Source organism: Aspergillus terreus, genomic scaffold (assembly GCF_000149615.1).
Source record: "Aspergillus terreus NIH2624 scaffold_6 genomic scaffold, whole genome shotgun sequence".
In the NCBI taxonomy this organism is placed as follows: domain Eukaryota; kingdom Fungi; phylum Ascomycota; class Eurotiomycetes; order Eurotiales; family Aspergillaceae; genus Aspergillus; species Aspergillus terreus.
In genome coordinates, this window is record NT_165929.1 from 1,628,827 (window position 1) to 1,656,288 (window position 27,462).

The 27,462-nt window shown below is 58.3% G+C and overlaps 12 protein-coding genes across 12 annotated transcripts; 9 read left to right on the forward strand and 3 right to left on the reverse strand.

Moving 5' to 3' along the window:
* Positions 1-445: 445 nt before the first annotated feature.
* Positions 446-3,434, forward strand: ATEG_04821 (uncharacterized protein; the record flags this gene model as incomplete). Its single annotated transcript, XM_001213999.1, has 9 exons — positions 446-526; positions 576-684; positions 734-883; positions 939-1,612; positions 1,657-1,722; positions 1,769-2,086; positions 2,300-2,812; positions 2,867-3,086; positions 3,133-3,434. 9 exons carry the CDS (start codon positions 446-448, stop codon positions 3,432-3,434), a joined length of 2,433 nt encoding a protein of 810 aa, XP_001213999.1.
* Positions 3,435-4,353: 919 nt separating this feature from the next.
* ATEG_04822 (FAD-dependent oxidoreductase) lies at positions 4,354-5,907 on the forward strand (the record flags this gene model as incomplete). Its single annotated transcript, XM_001214000.1, has 3 exons — positions 4,354-4,854; positions 5,057-5,696; positions 5,870-5,907. 3 exons carry the CDS (start codon positions 4,354-4,356, stop codon positions 5,905-5,907), a joined length of 1,179 nt encoding a protein of 392 aa, XP_001214000.1.
* Positions 5,908-6,427: 520 nt separating this feature from the next.
* On the reverse strand, positions 6,428-8,217 carry ATEG_04823 (glycoside hydrolase family 72 protein; the record flags this gene model as incomplete). Its single annotated transcript, XM_001214001.1, has 5 exons — positions 6,428-7,128; positions 7,176-7,937; positions 7,984-8,009; positions 8,058-8,095; positions 8,146-8,217. The coding sequence occupies 5 exons, from the start codon at positions 8,215-8,217 to the stop codon at positions 6,428-6,430; spliced, it is 1,599 nt and encodes a 532-aa protein (XP_001214001.1).
* Positions 8,218-10,646: 2,429 nt separating this feature from the next.
* Positions 10,647-11,771, forward strand: ATEG_04824 (actin-related protein 2/3 complex subunit 2; the record flags this gene model as incomplete). Its single annotated transcript, XM_001214002.1, has 4 exons — positions 10,647-10,708; positions 10,771-11,441; positions 11,493-11,642; positions 11,692-11,771. The coding sequence occupies 4 exons, from the start codon at positions 10,647-10,649 to the stop codon at positions 11,769-11,771; spliced, it is 963 nt and encodes a 320-aa protein (XP_001214002.1).
* Positions 11,772-12,342: 571 nt separating this feature from the next.
* Positions 12,343-12,949, reverse strand: ATEG_04825 (uncharacterized protein; the record flags this gene model as incomplete). The annotated part of the gene is made up of 2 exons (XM_001214003.1): positions 12,343-12,627; positions 12,866-12,949. 2 exons carry the CDS (start codon positions 12,947-12,949, stop codon positions 12,343-12,345), a joined length of 369 nt encoding a protein of 122 aa, XP_001214003.1.
* A 564-nt stretch (positions 12,950-13,513) lies between these two features.
* ATEG_04826 (F-box protein) lies at positions 13,514-14,704 on the forward strand (the record flags this gene model as incomplete). Its single annotated transcript, XM_001214004.1, has 2 exons — positions 13,514-14,506; positions 14,558-14,704. The coding sequence occupies 2 exons, from the start codon at positions 13,514-13,516 to the stop codon at positions 14,702-14,704; spliced, it is 1,140 nt and encodes a 379-aa protein (XP_001214004.1).
* Positions 14,705-15,097: 393 nt separating this feature from the next.
* ATEG_04827 (uncharacterized protein) lies at positions 15,098-18,197 on the forward strand (the record flags this gene model as incomplete). Its single annotated transcript, XM_001214005.1, has 7 exons — positions 15,098-15,370; positions 15,421-15,621; positions 15,673-16,668; positions 16,929-17,027; positions 17,098-17,345; positions 17,420-18,093; positions 18,142-18,197. 7 exons carry the CDS (start codon positions 15,098-15,100, stop codon positions 18,195-18,197), a joined length of 2,547 nt encoding a protein of 848 aa, XP_001214005.1.
* A 407-nt stretch (positions 18,198-18,604) lies between these two features.
* ATEG_04828 (rRNA-binding ribosome biosynthesis protein UTP23) lies at positions 18,605-19,669 on the forward strand (the record flags this gene model as incomplete). Its single annotated transcript, XM_001214006.1, has 3 exons — positions 18,605-18,692; positions 18,745-18,834; positions 18,909-19,669. 3 exons carry the CDS (start codon positions 18,605-18,607, stop codon positions 19,667-19,669), a joined length of 939 nt encoding a protein of 312 aa, XP_001214006.1.
* Positions 19,670-19,841: 172 nt separating this feature from the next.
* Positions 19,842-20,175, reverse strand: ATEG_04829 (COX assembly mitochondrial protein; the record flags this gene model as incomplete). Its single annotated transcript, XM_001214007.1, has 2 exons — positions 19,842-20,092; positions 20,142-20,175. 2 exons carry the CDS (start codon positions 20,173-20,175, stop codon positions 19,842-19,844), a joined length of 285 nt encoding a protein of 94 aa, XP_001214007.1.
* A 298-nt stretch (positions 20,176-20,473) lies between these two features.
* ATEG_04830 (rRNA-processing protein PWP1) lies at positions 20,474-22,134 on the forward strand (the record flags this gene model as incomplete). Its single annotated transcript, XM_001214008.1, has 3 exons — positions 20,474-20,721; positions 20,768-20,844; positions 21,110-22,134. 3 exons carry the CDS (start codon positions 20,474-20,476, stop codon positions 22,132-22,134), a joined length of 1,350 nt encoding a protein of 449 aa, XP_001214008.1.
* Positions 22,135-23,674: 1,540 nt separating this feature from the next.
* ATEG_04831 (uncharacterized protein) lies at positions 23,675-24,431 on the forward strand (the record flags this gene model as incomplete). Its single annotated transcript, XM_001214009.1, has 2 exons — positions 23,675-23,801; positions 23,848-24,431. 2 exons carry the CDS (start codon positions 23,675-23,677, stop codon positions 24,429-24,431), a joined length of 711 nt encoding a protein of 236 aa, XP_001214009.1.
* A 765-nt stretch (positions 24,432-25,196) lies between these two features.
* Positions 25,197-27,257, forward strand: ATEG_04832 (RNA polymerase I-specific transcription initiation factor RRN3 family protein; the record flags this gene model as incomplete). Its single annotated transcript, XM_001214010.1, has 1 exon — positions 25,197-27,257. The coding sequence occupies one exon, from the start codon at positions 25,197-25,199 to the stop codon at positions 27,255-27,257; it is 2,061 nt and encodes a 686-aa protein (XP_001214010.1).
* Positions 27,258-27,462: the final 205 nt, after the last annotated feature.

The window sequence follows — 27,462 nt, forward strand, 5'->3', positions numbered from 1 at the left end:
GCCCTCCGATCTATGATGCCGGCTACCATCCGCAATCCATCCCCTCACTATCTCTATCGCGACATGCGACGGCTATCTATGCGACGGCTGCATGCTCCACCGCTATCAGTGGCAACCCCTAGACTCCCCGGGGAATCGTCAGAAGAGGAGAATGCCAGCTAGTGGCACGCTACACTGGCCTAAAATCCTAGCTCGAGTGATAGACAGCCGGCTCTCTATCTATGAAGCGGCATGCTGACGTTCCCGACGGCCACCGCGCGCATACGCTGGCCAACTTTTAATATCATGCCATCCTGCCTCTCGTGCTGTACTTACTATACCACCCCTGGTACTGAATTGCGACATGACTTTCCCCAAGGACAAGGACGCTGCAGCCATGGACCCCCCGGACGAGAAGCTCGCGGAGGACTACGGCGTCGGCGATCTGCACAACGACGGCGCCCTGATGCGTCGGATCGACTGGCGCATTCTGCCGATTATGTTCTTTACCTATTTCCTGCAGTTTGTCGACAAGGTTTCGTTGAATGTGAGTGCGCCTGATATCGGCCTGGTGGTGGCCTTGCTGATGATGGTAGTATGCCAATGTGATGGGTCTGCAGGAGGACCTAGGGATGAGTGGGAATGACTTTTCGTGGCTGGCGACGGCGTTCTTTATTGCGTATGCTGTGGCTGAAGTTCCTCAGGGTACGTGTCGTTGTCATTATACCGCAACAATGTGCTAACCAATTGGTAGGCATCCTGCTCCAACGCTTCCCCATCACCAAAGTCCTCGGCGTCAATGTCTTCTGCTGGGGCGTGCTGCTGTGCTGCTCGGCCGCCGCGCAGAACTTTGCCGGCATGTGTGCGGTGCGCACTCTGCTGGGCATGCTGGAGGCAGTCATCGGTCTGTATCCCCATTCGTACAGTTCTCGGTCAAGCACATACTCATCAGACAACAGCCCCCGCCTTGACCATGTACACCAGCATGTGGTACACCCGCGCCGAGTCCACGCCTCGCTACGGGCTCTGGTACTGCGGACTGGGCATGGGCCAGATCATCGGCGGCCTGATCTCGTTCGCCGCCCAGCACGCCCCGGCCAGCATGACCTTCCACGGCTGGCGGATCATGTTCGTGGTAGTCGGGATCGTCAACGTGATCGCCTCGATCCTAGTGCTGTTCGTGCTGCCCGAGTCGCCCGAGAAGGCCAAGTTCCTGACGCCGACGGACCGCGAGCGCATCGCCCAGCGGCTGCGGGACGACCAGGCCGGCGTGGGCGACAAGGTCTTCCGCTGGGGGTCGCTGGTCGAAGCGTTTGGCGATCTCCAGACGTGGATGCTGGTGATGCTGACGATCTTGATTACCATCCCCAGCGGCGTCATCACCACCTTCTCCTCCATCCTGATCCTCAACTTTGGCTACACGTCCAAGCAGAGCGCGCTGCTGAACATGCCCTCTGGTGTGGTCAGCATTGCGGCGACCATGCTGTCGTCCTATGCGATTTCCAAGGGCTACTCGCGGTGGATGGCGATTGACGTGCTGCTGATCCCGACGCTGCTGGGGTCGTGTCTGATGTCGTTTCTCCCGAAGGATAACCAGGGCGGGCTCCTGGCGGGTATCTACATGGTGAACACGGTGAGTCTATGGCTTTCCCTTCTGGAACGAGACTAATGAGGTAGACGGTGGCACCTCTGGCCCTGATCTTCGCGTGGACAGGCGCCAATTTCAAAGGCTACACTATGAAGGTATGTCTTGCACTCCGTCGACGAAGTACGTAGTTGACGCACGCAGGTTTCGGGGAGTACGCTCGTCTCCGCCGGTTTCAGCATTGCCAACATTATCGGACCGCAGACCTTCCAGGCGAGAGACGCTCCTGCGTATGAATACCCCCTTGTACAGCTTCTCGGTCATCCTAACTTCCCCAGGTACATCCCAGCCAAGATCACCATTGTCGCCGTCAACGCCGCCGCCATCGTCATCTCCACAGGCCTGCGTGTGCTGTACGGCTACCGGAACAAACGGGCAGACCGACTGGGCACGCCAGCACGCAGCCGGCTGGAGGCGAAGCTGGCGCAGGGCCGCGCGGGCCATGGCGATGTGCACGACGACGTGAATTTCCGGTATGTCTATTAGGTGCATGCATGTGAGATAGTATATAGGGGGTTAGTCCATTAGTCAATGAATCGGCATTAATCAGGGCGGCGATCGTATAGTTAGACTGTACGTATATCTATGCGACGGACACTTCCAGCGTATCCACCAGCAACATATAAACCCCTTCCTCCCCTTCCTTCATCCCCCAACTATCCCCTCATCAGACAGCAAAAGCAAAAGCAAAGCGAAATGAACATCCTAGTCACCGGCGCCAACGGCTTCATCGCCGCCCACTGCATCGCCCTGCTCCTCCGCGAGGGCCTAACAGTGCGGGCCACCGTGCGCTCAGCGGCCAAAGCGGCCGCAACCCGCGCCGCGCTGGCCGCTGCGGGGGTCGCCAATCTCTCGCAGTTGGAGCTGGTCGTCGTGCCGGATCCGACGGACGCCGCCCAGATCCGCCCCGCCGTGGCGGGCTGCCAGGGCGTGCTGCATCTGGCCAGCGCGTTCACGTACGACGCGGCGCCGGGCGAGTTCGAAGCGAAGCTACTGCTGCCGGCGCTGAACGGCACGACAGCCATCTGCGAGGCGGCGGCGCAGGAGCCCACCGTGCGGCGACTGGTAATCATGTCGAGTTTTGCGGCCGTGTATGATGCCGCGAAGGGGCTGCAGCCGGGGCGGGTGTATACCGAGCAGGACTGGAGTCCGCTGACGTATGAGGATGGGCGGGATGCGCCTGTTGTGGTGGGTTTTCGTCTTATGCAGTGATTGGGATAGATGCTGATGTTGATGGTGCAGCCTGCGGCGTATCGTGCTTCCAAGGTCGTCGCCGAACGCGCTGCCTGGGACTACGTCCGCGACCACAAGGTGCCGTACCAGCTGGTCACGCTGTGTCCCGGCATGGTCTTTGGCAAGATGATCCACCCGATTGAGTCTCTGGCGCAGCTGAACGCCAGCAACCAGATCGTCTGGGAGGTGCTGAAGGGGGAGGCTGGGATTCCGCCCACGCGGGCGCCAGGTACGTTTGTTGCAGTGTCTGGAGAGTGAGATCTAATGTGCTACAGTGTGGATCGACGTGGAGGACTTGGCTATGACCTCCTACAAAGCCCTGACGGTCGAGCTGGCCGGCCATGAGCGCTTCCTCGTCACGCAGGACTCGTACGACACGCAGCAGATCGCGGATATCGTGCGCGCCGCCCTGCCCAACAAGCAGAGTCGCATTCCCGTCGGCGAGCCTGGCAAGCGCATCCGCGATACGCACTACTCGTGCGACTCGAGTAAGGCGCAGAAGATGCTGGGGGTCAAGTTCCGGACGCTGGAGGAGAGTGTGGTGCCGCTGGCGCGGCAGCTGTATGCTATGGAGTAATTGATGATATGTTGGAGCTGGTAGCATGATGTATCTGGTATATGTGAATTTCTATATACGGAGTATGTTCATGCAAGTCAATAATTCTTGTATGATTGTCTATGCGTGGAGAGTATTCTTGATATGCGCCGCCGTCATGTCGATGAACTCTTTCGCCTGCCACAAATCTAGCTAGATGTCAGCACCGCCCTCACAGTCACTATGGCCTCGACTCACCCTTATCCATATGCATAAACGGATGCGGCACGCCCTGGAACCGCTTCTGCACGACCTCATTCCCCCCCTCCACCAGCTTGCGCGCATACGCCTCGCCCTCGTCCCGTAGCGGGTCACACCCAGCCGTGTAGATGACCGTCTTGGGCAAGTTCGTAAAATCCGGCGCGTCCAGAGCATTCGCATACCACGACACGGCGGCCATCTGCTCCGCGCGTGTGGCAGGGTCCCCCGCCAGACTCTGCCACTTCAGCGCGTCGAACCACTTCAGCCGCGCCCAGTTGAGCGTCGGCGCATGCTCCATCTGCTGCATGGACGGGAACGGCGAGTCCGCCGCTGTAGCATACCGCGAGATATCGTCGATGACGGGCGTGCCGACGGCGACCAGGCGGAGGGGCACGCCGGCGTCGCGCGCCAGATGCGCGCAGATCAGCGCGATGTTGCCGCCGGCCGAGACGCCGCCCAGCGAGATGCGCGACACGTCGAGGTTGAACTGCGCCGCGCCCTCGCGGTGGATGTATTGCAGCGCCGCGAAGGAGTCCTGGATGCCGATGGGGAAGGCGTGCTCGGGGACGAGTCGGTAGCCCACGTCGATCACGCAGACCTCCGCCTTGACGGCGAGATGTTTGCAGATGTGTGCTTCCGTGTCGAGGTCGCCGAGACCCCAGCCTAGCGGGGAGTGCAGAGTTAGCATCGGTCGTGCTCAATGGGTGGTTGGTGGGGACATACCGCCGCCGTGAAAGTCGATGTGCACCGGCCACGGCCCTGGAGTCGCAGGCTCGTACACTCGCACGGGGATCATCTCGCCCTGGTGGCCCGGCACGCTGGCATCGTACACGCGCGCGGGCTCCGGCGCTGGCCCTGTGCCGTACGAGTACAGCACCGAGTACTTGGAGCGGAGCACCGCGAGGTCAATGGGCTTGTTGGGGGTGTTGGCCACATGCTCGTTGTAGAGCTGGACGAACACGGGGTCCAGATGAGGCAGCACCGAGGGGTGGATGGGGTTGAGCGCTTCGTGGCCGGTCATTATGAGAGGTGTGACAAGACTGTTGCCGTACTTGACAGCAGGCAAGCATCGTCTGCCGTGTTAAATACTGTGGAATGGCGATGGCGTCCGTCGCACGGCATTAGCCGACGGCGATGTGAGGGGAAATTAGGGCTTCATTCTTCCCCGCAGGCTTATCTATGCGACGGTCCGATGCTCGCAGTAAGCAAGAAGCTAAGCTAAGTTGCTCATAAATACAGTCTGACGGATCTGACGACTACGCTCCTGCACTCCCGTCTTCATCATGGATCCCGTTCTCATTGTTGGCGCCGGCATCGTCGGTCTGACCCTGGGCCAGGCCCTGAAGCAGGTATCCTCCCATCACCCCCTACACTCCCTCCATATCTAAGCACTGACAACGTAGAAAAACATCCCCTTTGAAATCTACGAGCGCGACCCCAACCCCGACGCCCGCGGCCAAGGCTGGGCCATCACCCTGCACTGGGCGCTGGAGTACATCCAGCAGATCCTGCCGGCGGACACGCTGGCCCGCATCCAAGCGGTGCAGGTCGACCCAGACGTCGCCCGCCACGACAACGGCAACTTCCTCTTCATCAACCTGGCGACCGGCGAGCCGGTCTTCAAGATCCCACCGTCGGTGCGCTGGCGCGTCAACCGCGAAAAGACCCGCAAGGCGCTGCTGCACGGCATCGAAGACCACGTCCACTGGGACCACCGCGTCGTCGGCCTCGACGTGCCCCCTGCCCCCGCCGAACCAGTCGCCCTGCGCTTCGCGGACGGGTCGCGCGTAGCCGGCCGCATCGTCGTCGGCGTCGAGGGCAGCCGCTCGCTCGTCCGCCAGGTGCTCCGCCCCGACGCTTTCAGCAACGTCCTGCTGCCCATCCGCTTCACCGGCGTGGCGGTCGACCTGACGCCAGCTGAGATCGCGCCGCTGCGCGCCATGGACCCGCTGCTATTCCAGGGCTGCCATCCGCGCTCCGGCACGTTCTTCTGGTTCTCCATGCTCGAGACCCCCGCCGTCAACGGGACGGCCGGTACGCCGGGTGAGCGCTTCCGCGCGCAGATCTGCATGTCGTGGCCGGTGCGGTCGCCGGCGGACGAGGTCGCTGACTCGGACGCCGCCCGGCTGGCGAATATGAAGCGCCGCGCGGAGGGTTTCGTGCCGTTCCTGCATGAGACCGTGCAGAGGATCCCTGACGGCACGCCTGTGACGGAGATCAGACTGGCCGACTGGGAGTGTTTGGATTGGGATAATTGTGACGGCCGTGTGACGCTGGCGGGGGACGCCGCGCACGCCATGACCATGTGTAAGTGCCTTCTGTTCGATATGCTGGCGCAGGCTGACGAGATAGACCGTGGCGAGGCGGCAAACCACGGCCTGCTGGACGCCTACTGGCTGGTCCGTGCTATCGAGAAGATGTACTCGGGCAAGGCGGATGCGAAGACCGCGTTGGATGGGTATGAGACGGAGATGAGACAGCGAACTAGGCGGGCTGTGCGGTTGAGTCGCCAGGCCTGTCGCGATGCGCATGCCTGGGAGCAGTTGAACGAGACTTCGGCTATTCTGACGAAGCGGGCGATCGATGGGGCGTGACCATTATGATTGATACGATTTACGTACTTGTATAATGTTGTTCGGCGAATAAAAGGACGGTTGAAATTACAATCAGTGGCAGGAGTAAACTAGCTAGGTATGTAACATATTCACGAGTATGGAGAGTACACCTAATGATATGCTGGATTTGAAGTAAATGAGCGCCGAAGGGTACCTGGTCTACAGAAGAACCATGCCCAACGCAGCAACCACGGCAGTCACGGCGTACGCACCCAGCTGGAACGATCCCACAGTGACCATAGTGCTGCCGGCCAACGGGACGCCCACTCCGGAGGAACTGGAGGAGGACGCTGCCGCTCCACTACCAGTACCAGTCGGCTTGGAGGTGACGGTGCCAGTGCCCGCAGTGCCAGCCTCCTTCATGAGCGAGCTGCAGGTCCCCGTGGGCTTGGTCGTCGAAGTCGTGGTAGCCGAGCCACCAAAGCTGCACGCCGACGCCTGGGAGCTGTGCTCAGTGTAGTACTTGTTGAGGAGGAAGTTGAGCTGGGCCTTAGCGTTGCACATGCCGTACGCGCCGTAGACGCCGGTGGTCCCGTTGGCGAGAACGCCATCACACTCGGTCATGCCGCAGACGGTGCTGAAGAGGTCGCTGTATTTGGACGACGAGATCGAGTCTTTTACCACGCAGCCAGCCGCCGCCACCATGCAGTCGCACAGCTCCTCGTTCGGGGTCGGGGGCAGCGGCGTCGCCTTGGCTCTCCAGTCGCTGGTCACGGCCGGGCAGCTCTGCAGCGCGGTGTTGGTCGGCGTGTAGGACGCCTTGTTGGTGCCGGTGGGTGTGGCGCTGGCGATCTCGCTGGAGTAGTAGGTGAAGTCGGCCATCTTGCTGACGCTGGTGCTGTCGACGACGGAGACGAGGCCTGGACGGTCAGCGGTTGTCGCGAAGGTTGGGGATGGGAGGACCTACCGTAGTTGTTGGTCTCCTGGAAGTACATGTAGACGATGCCCCCGGACCACACGTCGTTCATCTTGTCGCCGAACAAGGCCTTGATCTCGGTGAACTTGCGCGGCGTGACCTCGTTGCAGCCGTACTCGGCGAAGAAGACGGGGACCGAGTAGTTGCGGAACTCCTCCGTGCGCTCCTTGTATCCGGACGCCTGGTATGACGAATCGCCGCACCAGGAGTAGATATTGTAGCCCCAGAAGTCGATGCTGTCCTCGCTGTTCTGGCAGTTGAAGTAGTCGGCCATGTTGACGCGGATGGTCGAGTCGTCGTTGGTGGCATATCCCACGCCCATCGACCGATAGCCCTTCTCCTTGATGTAGGCCTTCATGTCCCGGACAGCTGCCTTGACAAAGGCGCTGGCGTCGGTGGTGCTGACGGTGTTGGACACCTCGTTGCCGGCGAAGAAGCCGATGGTGTTGTTGTACTGGGACAGGTCGTCAATGACGCTGGTGTACCGCTCGTACAGGCTGACCTCCCAGCGCGGATCGCTCCGGTCGATCGCCTGGGACGGGTCGGACAGATCCGAGATGACATAGATGCCGGCGTCGGCCAGCAACTGCATGCACTTGTCATGGTTGGCAGTCGGGTCGACGGCGTACACGCGGATGGTGTTGGTGTTCAGCTCCTGCAGGATGGGCACATCACGCTCACAGGCCGTAGCATCCGCCAGAGGGTCCTTGTAGGAGTTGCTGCCGCTGGTGGTGCCGTTGCTGGAGTAGTCCTCTGCAAGGGTGAGTTGTGTGGTCCAGTGTAGGACCAAGAGACTTACGCTGATAGGCGACACCTCGGATGTAGCTGCGGTCGTTAGTGAGATTGTTCGGAATTGGATGGGTGCACACGTACAATTGGGTGTTGTTGCTGGAGTAGAAGAATTTGGAGCCCTATACCGTCAGCGCAGTTCACCATCCAACCAGCCCTTCTACCTAGGTACCTTGATGACAATAGGATCGATAGCAAGAGCCGAGCCCAGCAGACTGGCTCCTACAGCCAGAGAAAGCTTCATGGTGAGAGAGTGAGAAACGAAAGAAACGAATGTAGAGGATCAAACGAATGACTGATGAGCAGCTGGGAGAAGGAAGTCCATGGCCGACCACGACGCCCACATATAACCGGACAAGACGACAGCCGACTAAAATTAGGCAGCGGCATTCGGGGCAACGACGGATTGCTGCGTATACTTGGTCCATCGCTACAGACGGTCGTTTTGTTCGCCCCGCTGCAGCGTTGCAGACGCGTCAGCCTCCACGGACCTACTTAAGCGTGTCCGCCGGAACGATGCTAAAAAGCTTGACTAGTCGTTACTTTGGCTATCGCACTAGATGCCAGCCAGTCGATAGGGAGCAAGCGGAGTCCGGCTTGCTAGTGAAAAGTGTAGTGGGACGGTGTGTGGGTTGGTGAGTGGATGCTTGCTGTACGGAGTCTAGATTGTGTACGCGATGTGGATGCGTATCTCCGAGCTGTGGGTAAGAATTACGCCCGAGTAGGCCGTGGAGACATATCAAAGGATGATATTAGGGGGGAAGTGTCGGCTGCATACCTGTAGTTCATTGACATGGGATTTGTACTACTGGAGCCGCTGTTTCAGAAGTAATGAAGGATATCTATCACACCCCATACTAGTTGAATACACATAACCTCACATTATAACCAAAGGACCAACTATAGTATAAACGCTCAAACATTATTACGTTACATCATGCCCAACATCGCAAAGTAATCTATCCATATCGTATATACCATTTTCCATCGCTCAGGCGGCATTCTCGCGACGACGAGCCTCAATGGCCGCCTCAAACGATCGAATCGTGTCCAATGGTCGTTCCCAGGCGAGGACGGGTGGGATTCGAGCGATCCGGATCCGCTGGGGAGAGTCAGTGATGTCCAAGTATAGGAGACTGTCTCACATACTGATGACTTTGCCTTCGGCATCGCGATGCTGGATGGAACGGAGAGAGAACATATTGCCGTCGGCGAATCCTCCTCCTACGTAGGCCACTGAGAGGGATTAGCGGGAGTCGGACAATGATAGAGACAGAGACAGACGTACTGGGTTGGGCTTCGTTGAGGGCTTGGTTGGGGTCGGCCTTGCTGGACAGCGAGGACTTTTTGTCGTGGGACTTGATAGACCCCGACTCTTTGCTGGAGGTTCGCGAGAAGGCCATCGTATGGGTATGATCGGGATTCTTGTCAGGAAATCAATGGAACGTGGTGGGAGAGTGCTCTGCACAGACAGATGGAGATACGAGATTAGAAGAAAAGTCACCACCGAGTATAGATATAACTAGAGACAGAGGGATCGGAGTCCGGAAAAGACGATTAGGCTCCCGCAAGAAGCCGGCGAGCAGGACTCTAAATTCCCCGCGGATTTTTTTAGAAGCAAATCACGCAACGCCCGCCAATGATGAGGCGGTGCCTGTTGTGACGCGGTTTAGTGACGCCATTGCCCCACTAGTCCGCATAGTTGGCGTTTTTGACTGGCTGTCAGTACGCCAAGCTTCCCCTAGCGCTGCACACCCAAGGCTTAGCCATAGCCGGCAGCCAATGCGCATGCACGGCAGGCATCCCAAAAGAGATGGACTACGCAAGCACCGGGTGGCGATTGGTTCTGCCTGGGATTCCATCCGGTTCCTGGCACTGACGCATCTGGCCGGTTTAGGTGTTTCAGGTGTGCCTAGGTAAATACTCCATATGCCCAATGCAGGGGAATGTAGCCACATGCGAACTACATCTAGACTTATATTGTCTGGTTCGGGAAGATCTTGGAGATCGAGAATCTAGAATCTTCCCGTCTGACACCCGCTGGTTCCAGCCATGTAACCTCAGACACGCCAAGGCGCCGTCTCGGGGCGTCTGACCGGAGTAGCATGCAAAGAATGTGATTCTTCTTCACGTGGTTGTGTCTTGGGTCATGCTGACGTTTGGGTAGTACTATGGCATTCAATGGTCAGGGGTGACAGGGTTGTATCCCTTGGTGATTTGAAAGATTAGGATATACCTAGGATGCTTATGCTCATCGTAATAGTTAATATCTTCCAATGCATTGATAGTTTAGGTACCTACTCCGTTGTGCTCTTTCACTCCAATATACTACGGTTTGCTACCAGAATATATCTCCATAACCACCACACCACCCCCACCATCAAATCACAAGGCAGATAACTCCAATTCAAATCTCAAATTTCGTACAAATTCTTTAAACTCACTTATCATGACTGTCCATCTTCCTTTTTATTGTATCAAACGAGGTGTTTTCCTGGACAGCTTGTTGGTTAGTCATCCCACGTGACATCGACGGCTGACTCAGCCCCTCCAGCACCCCCGTTGGGCCACCTTCATGAGATCACAATCGTGATGAGATCAACTTAATCCCCGCTCCCTCCATCGCAATTAATCTCCCACACCGTCAATCGATTGCATGGGACCACCGTCACCATGCTTCTCCTCGACTATCACAACGTCCTAATCCACTCCCTCCTGACCGAGCGCTTCTCCGGGTACCCTCCCCCTCTCCTATCCTCCCCCGCATCCCTCACTGACAGCTTCCTGGCCTGCCTAGAGCTCCGCCCGTTTCCATCGATCAGGTCGTCTCCGACTTTGACGGCGTCACTTTCCACATTTCCACCCCCGAATCCAAGTCCAAGATCCTCATCTCCCTTCAGGTCAAATGCTTCCGTGAGCTCGTGCAGTACGGCGCCCAGCAGGTGCTGGAGCGCGAATATGGTCCTTACATCGTGGCTCCGGAGCCCGGTTATGACTTTTCTGTGCTGATCGACTTGGAGAACCTTCCTGCTGAGCAGGAAGCCCGCGACGAACTCATCATGAAGCTGGCCCTGATGAAGCGGAACGCCATGGCCGCCCCCTTTGAGCGGGCCTTCGACGAGTTCGCCAAACTGTCCGAGGAAGCATCGCGATACACCTCCGAGTCGGCCCCCCAGGGGATCAAGGAAGGAGGCGAGGTCATGGCCATCCACTACCGCGAAGAGGAGGCCATTTATATCAAGGCCGGATCCGATCGCGTCACCGTCATCTTCAGCACCGTCTTCCGCGAAGAGACCGATCGCATTTTCGGCAAGGTGTTCCTGCAGGAGTTTGTCGACGCCCGTCGTCGCGTCTTGACCCTGCAGAACGCTCCCCAGGTGCTCTTCCGGAACGACCCTCCCCTGGAGCTGGAGGGCGTGCCTGGCCTCCAGAAGAGTGCCGAGGACAAGATCAGCTATGTCACTTTTGGTACGTCCACCGAACGGCCTTGCACCCGCGTGATCGATACTGACCAGACAGTTCTCTTCCCCCGTCACTTGACTCCCCAGCGCCGCTACGAAAACATCTCCCATATCCAGATCTTCCGCGACTACTTCCACTACCACATCAAGGCCTCCAAGGCATACATCCACACCCGAATGCGCAAGAGAACCGCCGACTTCCTCCAGGGTGAGTGCGGCCAGACCCACGACGGACGATTCATACTGACCGCCAACAGTGCTCAACCGTGCCCGACCCGAGAACGAGGAGCGAGAGAGAAAGACCGCCAGTGGCCGCACGTTCCGAGTGCAGGGGTAGAAGATGGGCGCCAGGAGGGGTCGGGATACCCCATCTGTTATGGCAAAATCATAAGACCGCCATGTCGTACGTGGGCGCCACCCAGCCAGTCGCTGCAGGCGGCCCCGGATAGCTTCATTCTGTCGCTTGATCACCACGTTCCCGCGCGGAGATGGTTACTGGAGTGCTCCTTTTTTACCTGTCAATACAATCGAATGCGAATACAAACATCTTGAAACCACCCGGACTCATCCCGTCCGTATCCGGCCCGTATCCGGCCCGTCTGCCTCCCGCATGGCCCGTAGGACCCCAGATGTATACTTCTTCACCGCCAGCATGAAGATTCTTTGTCCTTGAAACTCTCCTTGCATGGATGACTTGTCCACCATTTGTCATTAGTTGCGACACTAGTGACTAGTCGTGAGCCTGAGAAAAGCAACGAGGCCCTCCGCCTCTTTATTGGGGGGCTTCCCACTAGACCTGTCACTAGGGCTCACTCAACACCCTCCATCAGCATCTCTGATCGGCATCTGACCCTCAGCAACCTCGCTGTTGCCCCGTCCATTGGCTTGACCGACCCGGTGGTTTGGTTCTAGGTCGCACCGTCACTGTAAGGGAGATGATGCGGCCGTGGCTCCGGGTTATCCTGTTCGTCAGTGGATCCGGAGACACGGGACAGTATCCAGATCTCAGCTCTGTTGCAGGAGACATCCCCAGCTGGGACCTCTTGCGTCTTTCGATCCCGTCCTGGATCCCACTCTGCGAGCGATCGGCGTCCATCCTGCATGATTGCTTTTCCCGACAGACGGGGTACCCGCTGCATTGGCGGGTCCAAGGGGATGGATGGGATTTGGGTCCGCTTCAGGTCGGTCTCTACCTGTACTCCGGCGTATGTATCGACCCAACAGGCCCGTCTTATAAGAGAGAAAACCCCTGTTATTCCTCGCACAGCACAGACGTCGTGGCAGAGGTCATCTCAAACGCCCCCCGGGAAGGCACCCAATGGTTGAAGTCCTCCAACCGATTTCCTTGCATTCTAGAGACCACCGTTGAGTGTTTGTCCTACCGACCTCTACAGATCTTGTTTTTCTTCGACGCCCATGGCGCGATAAAACCAGGGCCAGGCCGGTCGCGACAGGAAAGTTGACGTTCTCTGCGCCGTGCGTGACCGCGCTGTGTCCAGCAATCCCGTCAATCATCATTCCTCGGGACACACTGCCGGCGTCAGCCTGCACACGTGCGGTCGACAATCAGATCCAGACGGCTGGGAATCAATCTCCCCAACTCTATTTACTACCAGGGTTTGTCCGTTGCCTCTGCCGGTGCCACCAGCCGTTGTCTGCTGCTGGAGATGACTTCATTCCGATCCATTGCGGCAACTTGGGCCCTGTTCTGTGAATGAGCTGAGCAAGCTAATCGTGTCTGTGAGTGCCAGCTTTCATCATCTACTGGATGGGACGGACATGCCGACCGAGTTCTTGTTTCTTTCATTCCTGTCGTCTGGAGTTTTCTTGATCCATCCGTTTCGTTCCATGGCGCCCCTTTCCTTTTCCGGCGTTTGACCATGATTCAAGCATGGCCTGGCCGACATCTTAAGAGGTTCTGACATCCTACCTGTCGAGCTCAATTCAGTCCTTCGTTATGTGGACGTCTATTATACTACTGGACTGCTACATATACATACTAATATTTTCTAGCACCATCAACCATTGCGACGAGTCTATAAAATCCTCTTATAGCGACAGCTCAACGAAATAACCGCCATGTCGGACAAGCTCAGCCGTCTCCCGCTGGAGCTAGTACTGCACATACTCTCATACCTCCCCTTTGAGGCCCTCCTTTCATTCGGAATGACCTCCCGTTCCAACTACCACTCCCATATTCTCTGTCTCAAACGCCTGCGGCTGGGTGTCTTTGAAAGGCGCGTGCACTCTATGATCTCCTGCTTGCAAGCCGGCTGGGCGACTGCCGACCAGGTCGGCAGCTACCTGGATGAAGACGCCAGCCGCGACTACTTCGTATCGGTGATCCAACCGCGGATACAACCGACCATTCCATCGTTCGCGGGCTCGACAACGCCCGTCGCCTTGTCCAAAGACACCCGGCGACGAATACCCTCCACCGCAGTCCCGGGCCGTGCGCGGACATACGAACAGATGATCCGTATTCAGAACCGAATCTTCGCGCGGGTCGTGAACCGGTACGGATCGTCGCTGGTGAAGCTAGAGTTCATGGCGTACGATCTCGACAACGAAGGGGCGCGGGTGCTGGGCGCGCAGTGCACCTACTCGCTGCGGCATCTGGCACTGCGCTTCGAGCACCCGCACATCCGCAACGGCAACATGCGCGCCAGCACGTGGCTCCATCCGGCGCCGTCGAGTCCCGCGTGGAACCTGCTGCTCGGGATCGGTCGGGAGCCGCATCTGGGCGTGTTCGGGTTGGAGACGCTCGTCCTGGAGCGGGCGGGCATCACGCCGTGGCAGTTGACGATGCTGGTGCGGCGCAATCCACGGCTGCGGGTGTTGAAGCTGCGGACGTGTCTAGGGGCGCAGCCGGAGTTTCTGGACTGGTTGGGTGGCGTTGAGAGGGCTTCAGAGAAGGGGGGTGATGCGCCTGTCCCTGGAGAGCGTCTGGAGACGCTCTGGCTCGAACATTGCCATCGGTTGCTGTCAAAGCCGGTGGGGGAGTTTCAGCTTCTGCCGGATGAGGCGTGTGATGCAGGACTGGAGTGGGTTCGGGGGTTGAAGAATCTGAAGGTATGTTATCATTCGAATTGTGCTGTACGGAGGACGAGCTAACGCTGGTAGTCACTGTCGTTCAGCGAGTGCCTGAATATCCCAACAGAGTATGTCGAACGGGCGAACAAGCTCATCTGGAAGATCCCCGAGGTCATTCCGCCGTACTCGCTGGAAGTGGAGAGTTCGTTTATTGAAGTCGATCCGCTGCTGCGATAGCCTTCTCTTTGCATTATCCTGTATAACGACGATATGACGCTTAGATACCAGTACAATGAATGTATCACCACGAGGTACCTAGTATCTTGCTTCCCGCATTGACTCCAAGAAGCTGTAGATTCATTTAGTTCATAGGCTTGTTGAAATCTTTGCTATAGTTGATGATATAGGAAGTACCAGTCCTGTAGTAGATATGTTGGTCTTAAGCATATGTGTGGAGAGATGTGCTACACTGTGATGGTCCAGGTAGAGGTCTAGATACACTGCAACTGCTCTCAATATGCGTGCACCTTCTGTTACTTCACACTCATTCACTGCCCCCCAACATCTCTCTCTCTTCCTCTCCCATCTCTTCTCTCTCTTCTCGAACCCTATCAATCGTAACGAACCATCATGGGCCCTACCCACCGCTCCGTCTCCCATCTCTGGGATATGGCGCTCAACAAGCTCTTCCCCAAGAGGGCCTCACGCAATCACAACAACAGCAGCCTGCAGCCGCGCGAGACCTTCTTCTCCTTCGACTCCTACACATCCGCAAACACCACCAGAAGCGAGCACGCAGATGGCTTCTACATGTACTCGCAGGACCTCCTCGATGAGGAAGCGAGACGACGCGACGAGCAGCTGCGGACTTCAGACAGCACCGACATTTCCTACACTTCTGCAGTAAGGCACCAGGATGGTGTCGCGACTAACATTGTTAATGTACTACACAGCTCATGTCTGTCGAACGCCCCGCGCTTCCCTATACTGTTAGCTCACCGGACTGGAACATCTACTCTGACAGCGTCCGATGTCTCGACCATGGGCCTGAGGAGGACGTTGTCGAGTGGCTTGACAGTGTCCTGTCGGTCTTCTCGCGCGTCTACGCCGTCGCCAAGATCGTGGTCATCATTCTGATGCACTATGGCATTGAGGTTCGTCGTCCCTTGACTTAAGCGAAAGGAGAAGCTCTGACCTGACAGTAGGTGGGAGATTGCCCTGACAGCATCCTAGCTCATCTCTGCCGTGCCGAGGACGTCGCAACCTCCCAGTCGGTCGTCAATCTCGTGGACGCCGTCGAGAACCTGTACTACGCCTGCTACGCGCGACTGATGCTGGAGATCGCCAACGTCGAGCTGTGTGCCACCTCCGATCTGGACGTGAAGCATCTCTCCAACAAGTCATCCGCAAGCTTCCGCCTCCCCGAGCCGAACCACCTGCTGAAGATATACCTGTGCTGTCGGGAGATCCTGGATGCGCCCAGCATCTGCCACGAGATCAACACGGCGCTTGTCCACCAGTACCAGGACGCGTACATCCATCAAGCCCTGGACCGCATCACCGCCGAGGGCGGGTTCATCCTGGACGACCTCCTCGGCTACCGGGCCTGCGTGATGGGCGTGCTGACCGACCGATCGTCGCTCTTCCACCAGCACTGGGACTCCGAGCCACTGTACACCATGCCGCCGGCCGAGCTGCTGACCGAGCTGTCGGAGAAATACCTCGCCTTCCTGCCTAAGGCGCCCGTGGTCGACCCGGTGCCGGGGACGGAGCTCCCCTGGATGTCGTCCAACGGTGTCGACTCGGAACGCTGGGAGCGCCAAACCATCCGGGCCCACCGACAGGCGACGCTGGCGAAGCTAGAGCACCGGGCGATCGGCGACGTGCGCCGCGACGACGGTCGTCGTCGGCTGCGCGACTACCTGAGCGAGCGGCAGTGCGTGTGTCGGGCAACGTGCACTTGCGCGTCGACCTGTACTGCGGACCCCGAACGGCCCTGTCCGTGTGCGGAACGAATGCTACGCATTGCGACGGCCAGACACGGAGGTTCGCGTCGCCGGTCCCTGGGGGCGCGCAGCACCAGTCTCGCCAAGGCGATTTTCGAAGGGTTGGCGGCAATGCGACGCGATGTGGACGAGTTTGCGATCGCAGTCGAGCTGGAGCGAGGGATGGGGTTGATTGGGGAGGAGCTGGCGACGGAGGTAAATGAGAGGGAGTGAGATGATGAGATGGTGAGATTGGGATGATTGCGATGATAATGACTATGGTGATGATACAATACGAGGTAATCTGCATGACAGCCAACCGTCTTATTCAACCAACTTTAATCCCCGACGATCTTCCGTATGAATCAATCTCAAGCCGCCGACTGCCGCACCCAGAGCAAAAGAAAAGAAGAAAGCAAAAAGAAAAGAGTCTCCAAGCATCCAGAACAGCATTAGAGACTATTTCTGACCGTCAGGGCCATGGTGCCCTCCGCGGCGACGCCTCTGACCGTGTCTCTCCGGCGATTCGCAGCCTCAACCGTCTCGACATCGCGATCCTACTCGGTCTGGCCCTCGTATGGCATCACCACGCCTGTGCCTGACCGTCCGCATCGTCCGGGGAGTCGATCGCCCTTTTGTTTCCAGACCGGATACGCCCTCTGCGCCAAACGACCGTCGCGCCCCTTCCCCCCACCGTTCGTGTCTCCGCCGTCGTCATCCTTCTCCGATCCGCTCACTACCCACTATCAAAGTCAGGATAAGAGATTATCCGTTCGGGGCGAACTCGTCCGCGGGTTGAATAACGGTGATGATGCCGTCCTGGTGGCGGACCGTTTTCTGGCCGTGAACGATGGCGTGGGGGCTTGGGCCACGAAGCCCAGGGGGCATGCTGCGTATGCTTTCCTTCTGGCTGGAAGATTTTTCCCGAGGTCGATAGGGGGGTCACTAACTGTTACAACGTCTGTAGTCTCTGGTCTCGGTTACTCCTGCACTACTGGGCACTGGAGGTCGAACGCGCCCTCGACAACACCACCGACCGTGAAGAACCCGATCCCATCGAATATCTCCAACGCGCCTACGAGGAGACCACCCGCGCCACCTCCTCCCCCAGCGAATGGTACGGCACCACCACCTCCGTGACCGCGCTCCTACACTGTACGCAGGACGCCACGGGGACGCCGCGGCCGCGACTGTACGTGACCAACCTGGGCGACTGCAAGGTGCTCGTGGTGCGACCGCGCGACGAGACGGTGCTGTTCCGCACGGAGGAGCAGTGGCACTGGTTCGACTGTCCCATGCAGCTAGGCACCAACAGCGTCGACACGCCGCGCAAGGACGCGGTGCTGTCGACCATCGATCTTGAAGAGGGCGACGTCGTGCTCGCCGTGTCCGACGGCGTACTGGACAACCTGTGGGAGCACGAGGTGCTCACCATCACGCTGGACAGTCTGCGCAAGTGGGAGGAGGGCCGGTACGACCAAAGCGAGCTGGAGTGGACGCCGTCGGCGGTGCCGGACGAGGGGCGGATGGTGTTTGTGGCGCGGGAGCTGCTGAACGCCGCGCTGGCCGTGGCGCAGGATCCATTCGCAGAGAGTCCGTATATGGAGAAGGCGATTGAGGAGGGGCTAGCGATTGAGGGGGGTACGTTTCTTCCTTGTCCTGGGGGTGTATCAGACTGACGATGTGCAGGTAAAATGGACGATATCAGTGTGGTGATTGGGGCCTGCCGACGGAGAGAAGGTTGACATCAAAGATTGACTGTCAGCTTGACGACACTCATCTACTCTATTCTATATTCTATTGTCTTGCTCATGCGAGACACGACTGCACAAGCAGTCGTCCGACGATGCCCCCGTCCGGCTCGAGACTCGGAAGAGGACGCTCGCGTCCGGAGACGAGCTGAGACGCATCACCTCCGTATACATACAGCATACCGCCATGGCGGACGACACCGGTCGTACATAATACCAGCATTATGAGCGTATCTAATGTTCGTTTCTTGTAGTATCAGTATCAGTAGCATCAGTAGCGTCTAGTATCAGATACCGCACGGGCCATTCTCCACTCCGCCCGGCAGAATAAAATCAAAAAGTTCCGCTCGACAAAATCATCCAACTTCAACACCAATCTCTCTCGCCATTAGCACCTCAAAATGAGAGCCAAGCGTTCAAAGAAGTACCGCAAGCTCATGCACCAGTATGAGCTGGCCTTTGGGTTCCGCGAGCCCTACCAAGTCCTCGGTATGCCTCCCCCCGTTCCATTCTAGCTCGCAGCATGCTAATTGTACGCCAGTGGACTCGAACTTCCTGCACGCAGTGCACTCCTTCAAGATGGACCTGATCCCAGCGCTGGAACGCACGCTCCAAGGCAAAGTGAAGCCTCGTACGCAGTCCCCACCCGCGCGGAAGCACAATCTCACCATCCACCGAACGAAACTAACCAACTTACCACTGCAGTCCTCACAAAATGCTCCCTCGCAGCCATCATGGCCTCGCAACCCACAAACCCACGCACCAACAACCCCGTCCGACCCGCCCACCTCCCGCCCCCGACAACCCTCCCGCTCCGCCACTGCTCGCACAACGACACCGACGCCCCCATCGACGAAACCACCTGTCTGCTCTCGCTGCTCTCGCCCTCGCCGGACGTCAAGCGCAACAAGGAACACTACATCCTCGCCACCGCCGACCCGCCCATGCCCAAAGACGCCACGTCCGCGGCGGCGTCCGCCGCAGGCCGAAAGCGCAAGCGCGGCGACGCAGAGGTGCAGGCGGAGGCGGCGCTGCGCCGGGCCAAGACGCTGCGCGCCAGCGCGCGCACTATCCCCGGCGTGCCGATCGTGTATGTCAAGCGGTCGGTGATGATTCTGGAGCCGATGAGTGCGCTTTCGGAGGGGCTGCGCGAGGGGTACGAGATGGGGAAGTTCCGGGCTGGGCTGAATGATGAGACGAGTGCTAAGCCTGCGGAGGGGGAGGTGAAGAAGAAGAAGGCCAAGAAGGTTAAGGGGCCGAATCCGTTGAGTGTTAAGAAGCCCAAGAAGCGGGCGGCTGAGAAGCCGTCGGAGAAGAAGAAGGATGCCGCGTCGGGGGATGCAGAGAATGCTGGTGAGGGCGATGAGGCGGCGCCGAAGCCCAAGAGACGGCGGAGACATCATCGGTCGAAGCAGGAGGGTACGGGGCCAGGGTCTGAGGAGGCTCCTGCGCCGGCGGAGGAGTGAGCGGTTCGAATTGAATTGGGACGGCGTTCGGGACATCATGATACATTTGTTGTCTGTATATCGATACGAAATCTTTCAGAGTGGTTGATATTTCATATGTAAATGGTAGAATCAAAGCACCAACGCCGCAACCTAATGCATATAATACAATTCTATCCGCCATCTTCTCAGCCTACTTCTCCGCGGACGCACCCTGCGCCGACCCGCTCCATCCGTTCTCAAACGCCTTCTCGTCCGCCCAGATCTTCTCGATGCGCTTGCGGTTCTCGCGCGCCTGGTCCCGGTTGCGCTTGGCGCGCGCATACCGCTCCTGCGAGAGACACTTGTTCACCTCGCGCTTGATGTCGTTGCAGCCGCCGAGGGCTTTGTGCAGGAAGCCGCGGGCGTGGCATTCGTCGAGGGCGGTCATGATCTCCTCGCAGTCTGCGGTTGTCAGTGAGTGAGAGCAGTAGGCAGATGGGAGAGGACGTACTGGCATTGTGGGGGGTGTGCAGATGGGAATGCATTGTGATGGATGTGCTATGGGCATTGGCATTCAGAGTTGGACGGGGTCTAGTTCCATGAGTTCCATACTGTACAGACGGGATTGAATTCTCCGCTGATCCCCGCCGGGCGGTGAGAGAGGCCCCGATTCTGCCGGGCGGAAACGGCCCTCCCAGAAAAAAAAAAATCCATCCGCCCGCAGTTGATCCTCTGTTCAATCAGCCTGCATTCGGGCGATTGCTTCAGTTGCCTTTTTTTTTTCTCGGATCGAATTGGGTTTTAGACGGTTTAAAAGTTTATCCTTTCTTTTGATTCTTCACGATGTCTATGATTACTGCCTCCGCGTGGGTGCGACGAGGCGTCGCTGCCCAGTTCCCCACCAAGTATGAAATCGACGAGGAGGAGATGAATCGTATATCCAAGCTGGCTCGCATGCAGCTGGAGGAGGCGCAGGGGGATCTCAAAGCCGCCCAGGAGGCAGAGGACGAGCAGATGGAGGAGGATACGAAGGAGGGCGATGCGATGGATGACTCCAAGGATGAGAAGGAGAAGCCCACAGAGAGCAAAGAGTACGTTTGTCTCCTACAAAACAGACCAGGCACTGACTGTCCCCAGCGACGATGACCTCAAAGAATACGATCTCGACCACTACGACAGCGACGAGGTCGACGAAGACGGCGAGAGGTCATCATGTTCGGCAACGTGAAGTTCCTCTGCTGTACCACCAGCCCAAACGAAGAGGACCCCCTACCCTGGTCATCCCCGGAGGAAGAAGACGACGAAGAGCGCGGAAGAGCTGCAGATCCCTGCCGACGGATAACCCTCCTTCTCGCCAGCAAGGTCGAGAGACGAGAGTCGCCCATCTGGAAGTCTACGTCTATGAGGATCAGGACGACAACCTCTACGTGCACCACGACATCATGCTGCCGACCATCCCGCTGTGCCTAGAGTGACTAGACTTCCCCATCGGCAAGGCGGCCGAGGAGAAGACGACCGGCAACTTTGTCGCCGTCGGCACGATGGAGCCGGACATTGAGATCTGGGACCTGGATATCGTCGACTGCATGTACCCGAATGCGATTCTGGGCCAGGGCGGCGAGGACGCGGGCGAGGCCAAGCCCAAGAAGAAGAAGAGCAAGGCGTCCAAGGCCAATGACGCCTACCACGTCGACTCGGTGCTCGCGCTGGCGGCGAACCGGCAGCACCGCAACCTGCTGGCGTCGGCGTCGGCGGACCGCACGGTCAAGCTGTGGGACCTGGCGACGACCAAGTGCGCCAAGTCGTACACGCACCACACGGACAAGGTGTGCGCGCTGGACTGGCACCCGAAGGAGTCGACGGTGCTGCTGAGCGGCAGCTACGACCGCACGGTGGTGGCGGCGGACATGCGCGCGCCGGACGCCCAGGCGCGCTGGGGCGTGGACACGGACGTGGAGAACGTGCGGTGGGATGTGCACGACCCGAACTACTTCTACGTGACGACGGACGGCGGCATGGTGTACCGGTACGACGTGCGGGCGATCCCGAGCACGCCGGCGGCGTCGAAGCCGGTGTGGACGCTGCAGGCGCACGACGACTCGGTGTCGGCGTTTGACGTGCACTCGACGATCCCCGGGTTCCTGGTGACGGGGTCGGCGGACAAGCAGGTGAAGCTGTGGAACGTGGAGAACGACAAGCCCAGCATGGTGGTGTCGCGCAAGCTGGAGGTCGGCAAGGTGTTCTCGACGACGTTTGCGCCGGACGCGGAGGTCAGCTTCCGGCTGGCGGTGGCGGGCAGCAAAGGCGTGGTGCAGGTGTGGGACACGTCGACCAACGGGGCGGTGCGGCGGGCGTTTGTGTCGCGCATGCCCAGTCTGGAGGGCGAGGTGAAGGAGCGGATGGTCGGACTTCCGGCGGACCAGGACGAGTCGGAGGATGAGGGGGCAGTGGAAGTGGGTGGGGGGCAGGATGGGTGGGAGTCGATGGATGAGGATGACAATTAGGGGTGAAGATGATGTCTGTCTATACCTATAGTAGATTATGGATGTACCTCCTGTTCAGTGTACCTAAGTATGGTTGCAATGGAGTTGATACCCTGATGAGTCAGCAGGACCCTCCACCAGGGGATCCAGGGTTGATTTGATGAAGTCTGGAGTGGCGTCCATTCGGATGCGCGTAAGATTGGGTAGGAAGGGTTCTCTGGGATGAACTGGTCGGAGAACGATGGGGTTCCCTGCCCTATGACTTACCGGTACTTCTTGGTACGTGGATGGTGATAGAGCTCTTCACCGATAGATCATAGATCCGAATGGATGTATAGAATAATACATCGATGTGGATGTGTTCTCAGCCCTGAATTCTTTCTTTTTCATTTTTCAGTTTCTTTTCCTTTTCTTTTCTTTTCCATTTGTCTTATTTTCTGTCGGGATAAAAGCATTGGCCAGTCTGATCCACAGTGGAGCCCACAAACTCATTGTGGGCGAGTCTGGAAGGGGCCAGATTCACGGACCACGATCAATGGAACAATCCCTGGAATGAATGTACAGGTACAAGAGTACCTAGGTACATACATACATACCATCCTCTCAGGAATGCGAACTATAAGATATCACCTTAAACACACTCCATCCAGACTACATCGTCATTCTCCGGGATTCAGGTAATATGTAATAATGCTACCCCCGACACCATCTGTTTCATCTCCACCCCGTTAGCGCCGGGTTAATAGATGAGGAGGGGCCACTGCGATCCCGTGTCGATTCGGTCGAGTGACTGGTCATCCAGCGTGTCCAGGTCACCGTCTGAGATGGTCACATTCATGTTCGTCAGGCAGATGATAGTTGCGAGTAGACACCCTCCAATGGGTTCGAATTTCAACAGAAAATTACCCTGTATGCAAACCCTGATTGCCACTAAGCCTGCAGGAACCGTGGGTTGCTGGCCCGGCCGAATCCCAAACGCCCGTCGAGGCTAGTCGGGCCCTCCCACACACTCATCCATCTCTTTCATCTTCTTCCTTTCTTTCTTCCTCTCCTCTCTCTCCTCTTCTCTTCTCTTCCCTTTTCTCTCCCAACCCCAGTTTGGATATTCCCTGGAGGATTTCTTCTTCTCTTCACTTCTCTTCTCTCCCTTCCTTCCTTTCTCCCCATTTCATTCTTCATCCTAGATTCTTTCCTTACACCCTTGTACAGGGCGAGTCCTGGTGTCCGCCCCCGATCACTACCTGACGCTCCCCCCTTGAGTCAGCCCACAGTGAACTCCATCTCCGCGCAGCGTCCGCCTCCATCCTTAGCTCATTTCCTGCGACTCGACCTCATTCGGGTCTCTCGATCGTCCGGTCTCGTTGGCGATTGCTGTGCAACGCCTCTCACCGTCTCTACCAATCTACCATCTCTCGACTCCCCCCGATCGATCTTCATTCCTTCCCGAGTCCCACTCGAGGATCGTCTGCGACACATCCCCTCCAAAAGTTTTATCTCTTGTCAAAGCAAGAGACATCCCATACAACATCCATAGAGGGCCCCCGACCATATCCACCGCACCATGTCGCTCACCCGCGCCTTCACCAAGCGTCACAAGCGCCCGGAGGTCTCCGCTCCCATGCCCTATCGCGAAGGCCAGGTCAAATACTCCGCCGGCACCATCTCTCGTGGCAAGATTCTCCGGTCCTGTCGAGCTTCTCTCCACCACCAACATGCTCGCCTACAATGCTCCAGACTTGCACTCGGCCACCTCTTCCTCGTCGTCGTCCTCCTTGCAATCGCCCGACGACTCGGAGCGCTCCTTCGCCCAGCATAGCTTTGGTTCGCCGTTGACCACCCCCGAGGAGTCGCCCGTCGAGCCCAATCCCCTCTCGGCGTATTTTCCCAAGCGCTCCGCTACTGTCACCAGCCATCCGCGTTCCTCGACTTCCACTGCCTCGTCGACCGACGCGCCGCTCATCCCCAAGCGCGCGCTGTCGCACACGAAGCGCTCGCACCAGGAACTGGCCCGTCAGCGCTCCATCTCGCGCATGTCGCCGCCGTTGAACTCCATGCGCAGCAGTCCGTCCATGCGGCCCCCGCCCGCGGACATCTCCAAGCCCGAGCCGCATCCGTTCAGCAAGGAACTGGAGCAGGTGAACGAGGTGGTCGAGGAGTTTGGCGGCGGAAATCGCGTGCTGGACGAGGAAGAACAGATCCTGTACCGCAAGGGGCTCTGCAAGTTCACCGCCGACGATTACCTGGTGGAACTCGAAGATCTCTACGGCAGTATCTTCGACGATCGACTGGGGAGTATCGGCGCAGGAACGTGGCTTTGATCTGCTTGATACGTTATCGGAGGGACTGGATCTGCTTGCTCCGCTGGTTTTGTTTTGTTACGACCCACTAATATTCGATCTTTCTGCCTTACTTGTGTCGCTGATTTTGCCATATACCATGAGGAATGTCACCCTGTTGATTTGATTGAGATGAGGCTGCTCTCTTTGAGTCTGTATACTGAGGAGTTTGAATTGACTGATTGATGATCTACTATAACATTGGTAGAAATACGTACTGTAGAAGAAATACGTACGGAGTAGAAGTATGAAAAGTGATATTTCCTCTTTCGGCGCGACGCGGTCACGGGCGTGGTGGCCTCAGGCTCCACCGCCCCACACGAAAAAAAATTGGTTGAAACGAGCATATCAAATCATCCATTTCATCTTCATCTTCATCTTCAACCTCAACTTCTCCATTTCCATCCTCCCCCTCCCCCTCCCCCTCCCCTCTCCTCCTCTTCCTCTCCCGCCACTCCTCTTGTCTCCCAGAGGGATCTGGTCGGATGTAGTGGTGATCTATTCACCCCGCCCTACCTCTCTCCCTCTCCCGTCTTCACGGTAGCATCACGGTCGTGTGCTCGACTGCTGACTGCGGAAACTCCCCATCGTTGGAGCATCAGCTTCACACAAGCCATCCATGAAGACACCGGGCTCATCCCGCCTTTCCTTACCTTCTTCCCGATTCATCGACCTGTCATGGTCTCCCTCTCGACCGCGTCACGCAGCCCAGCGACGGCAGCCAGACCAACCACCACTCCGAACAAAATGCTAGCGGCCTCGTCCCCCGTGTCTATCCTGAAAAAATCCACCTCTAAACAGACCCCTTCCTCCGCGTTGAAGCACAGAATGGACGATATGAACCTTTCCCTCTCGCCCTCGTCCTCCATCGGCTCGGACGGCGAGCTCACCCCCAGTCCCCGCAAGCGCACACGCGTCCAGTTCGACGCGCAGGTGGCCATGCAAGAGTTGGATTACCACCAGCAGAGGGCGCCCGAGGGGTCCCCTGAGAAGAGCGCCGCGGTCGTCCGGGAGGAAGTTCGTCGCGCCATCCAGCGACACGTCTCCGGCACCGACAGCGGCGGCTACGATCTCATCAAGGAGATTTTCGCGGTGGATCCCCGCCGGCGGGAGGAGCGCCATGCCTGGGACAGCTATGATGTACCTACCCACACCACCCTAAAGAACCATCTCCTGGGCCTGTTGTCCAACGTCGCCGCCCTGGACCGCAGCTGCAACGGTCTCGTCCAGGCTGTCCTGCACAGCGAGTGGCTGGGCCGCGACGAGTCGTACGTCAAGCTCTTCATCCGTTTCCTCGGTAATCTGGCCGCCGCTCAGAGCAGCCATCTGAGCTCCGTGCTCAAAATGCTCGTCCAGCACCTGGGCGCGCTGCCCCGGGGCACCGGCAAGGTGCCGGGCTACCCCATCGTGCAGATTCCCGAAGTGTACACCCGCGTCCACACGGCCCTGCGCCATGTGATGCAGTTAATCCCTTCCAGTAGTGGGGCCCTCTCGCCCATCCTCTCCCTAAACTTCCCCTTTGATACCGACTCGGCCAAGGCCAACATCGCGTACACGCGGAACCTCCTGCAGGTCGTGGCCTACGCCCCCGAGCTGCAGGCTGACATCCTGGCCCTCATCACCGAGAAGCTCGTCAAGATCGACGTGCAGATCCAGGTCGATCTGGAAGACATCGAGGACGAAACCGGTGAAGATGTCCTGCAGGATGTCTCCCCCGAGGCTACGATGCTGGCCGAAGACGAGGACGACGAGGATGATGCGTCCGTCCTCAGCGACGACTCGGTGGATGAAGAAGCCGAGCGCATCAAGACCGTCAAGGACAATATCCTCAAACTCGACGGCATGCTCGACTCTCTCTTCGAGTACTACTCCCCGCCCTTCACGAGCGGCTCCCCCAGCGACAAGGAAAACGCCCTCGACCTCCTTCTCAGCCACTTCCAGACCATCATCCTCCCGACCTACCGCTCGCGGCACTCGCAGTTCCTCCTCTTCCACTTCTCCCAGTCGGACCCGGTCCTGGTCGACCAGTTCGCCACCGCCTGCGTCGAGCTCATGTTCAAAAAGAACCAGCCCGCCATCATGCGGCAGTCGGCCGCCGCATACCTGGCCAGCTTTGTCGCCCGCGGCGCCCACATCTCCTCGGAAGTCGTGCGCGACGTCTTCGACCTGCTGGGCACGCACCTCAACAACCTCCGCATGGACTACGAGCCGACCTGCGCCGGCCCAGACCTCCGCCGCTACGGCCCCTTCTACTCCACCGCCCAGGCCCTCCTCTACATCTTCTGCTTCCGCTGGCGCGACCTGACCACCGCCGCCGCCGACGGCGACTCCCCGGAGCAGGTCGACGAGCTTGAACCCGAGGACATCGCCTTCCCGCCGCAGGTCAAGGAGGTCCTCCAGCAGGCCGTGCACTCCAAGCTCAACCCGCTCAAGGTGTGCGCCCCGGCCATCGTCTCCGAGTTCGCCCGCATGTCCCAGCACCTCAACTTCATGTACGTCTTCTCCATCCTCGAGACCAACAAGCGGCTCCGCGTGTCCGGCTACCGCAGCCTGGCCGCACTCGCCGACCCCCGCTTCAGCCACGTCGAGCGCGAGACCCGCGCCGGCGACGACCTCGCCTACCAGCTCGACGCGTACTTCCCCTTCGACCCGTACCAGCTCCCACGCAGCCGCCGCTGGATCGAGGGTGACTATGTGCATTGGCGGGGTATTCCCGGACTGCACGATGTGGATGAGTCGGATAGCGAGGCCGAGGACGACGAGGATGACGATGGCCTGAGCGAGGGCACCGAGACGGATGAAGAGTGAATGTATACCCCATGTTTGCATGTTTGCATGTTTTGGTAAAAGTTCGTTAGCGAGGCGTCTGGATCTTACGGTACATGAGTCAATCGATGTGATCTATGAAATTGCTGGCTTTAGTAATTGAGTGTGAGTCTATCGTATGAGGTGCGGTCGCTCGAACTGTGATCTGTAGTCTGAGGCGACACAGTGTCTGAAGACGCCACGATTG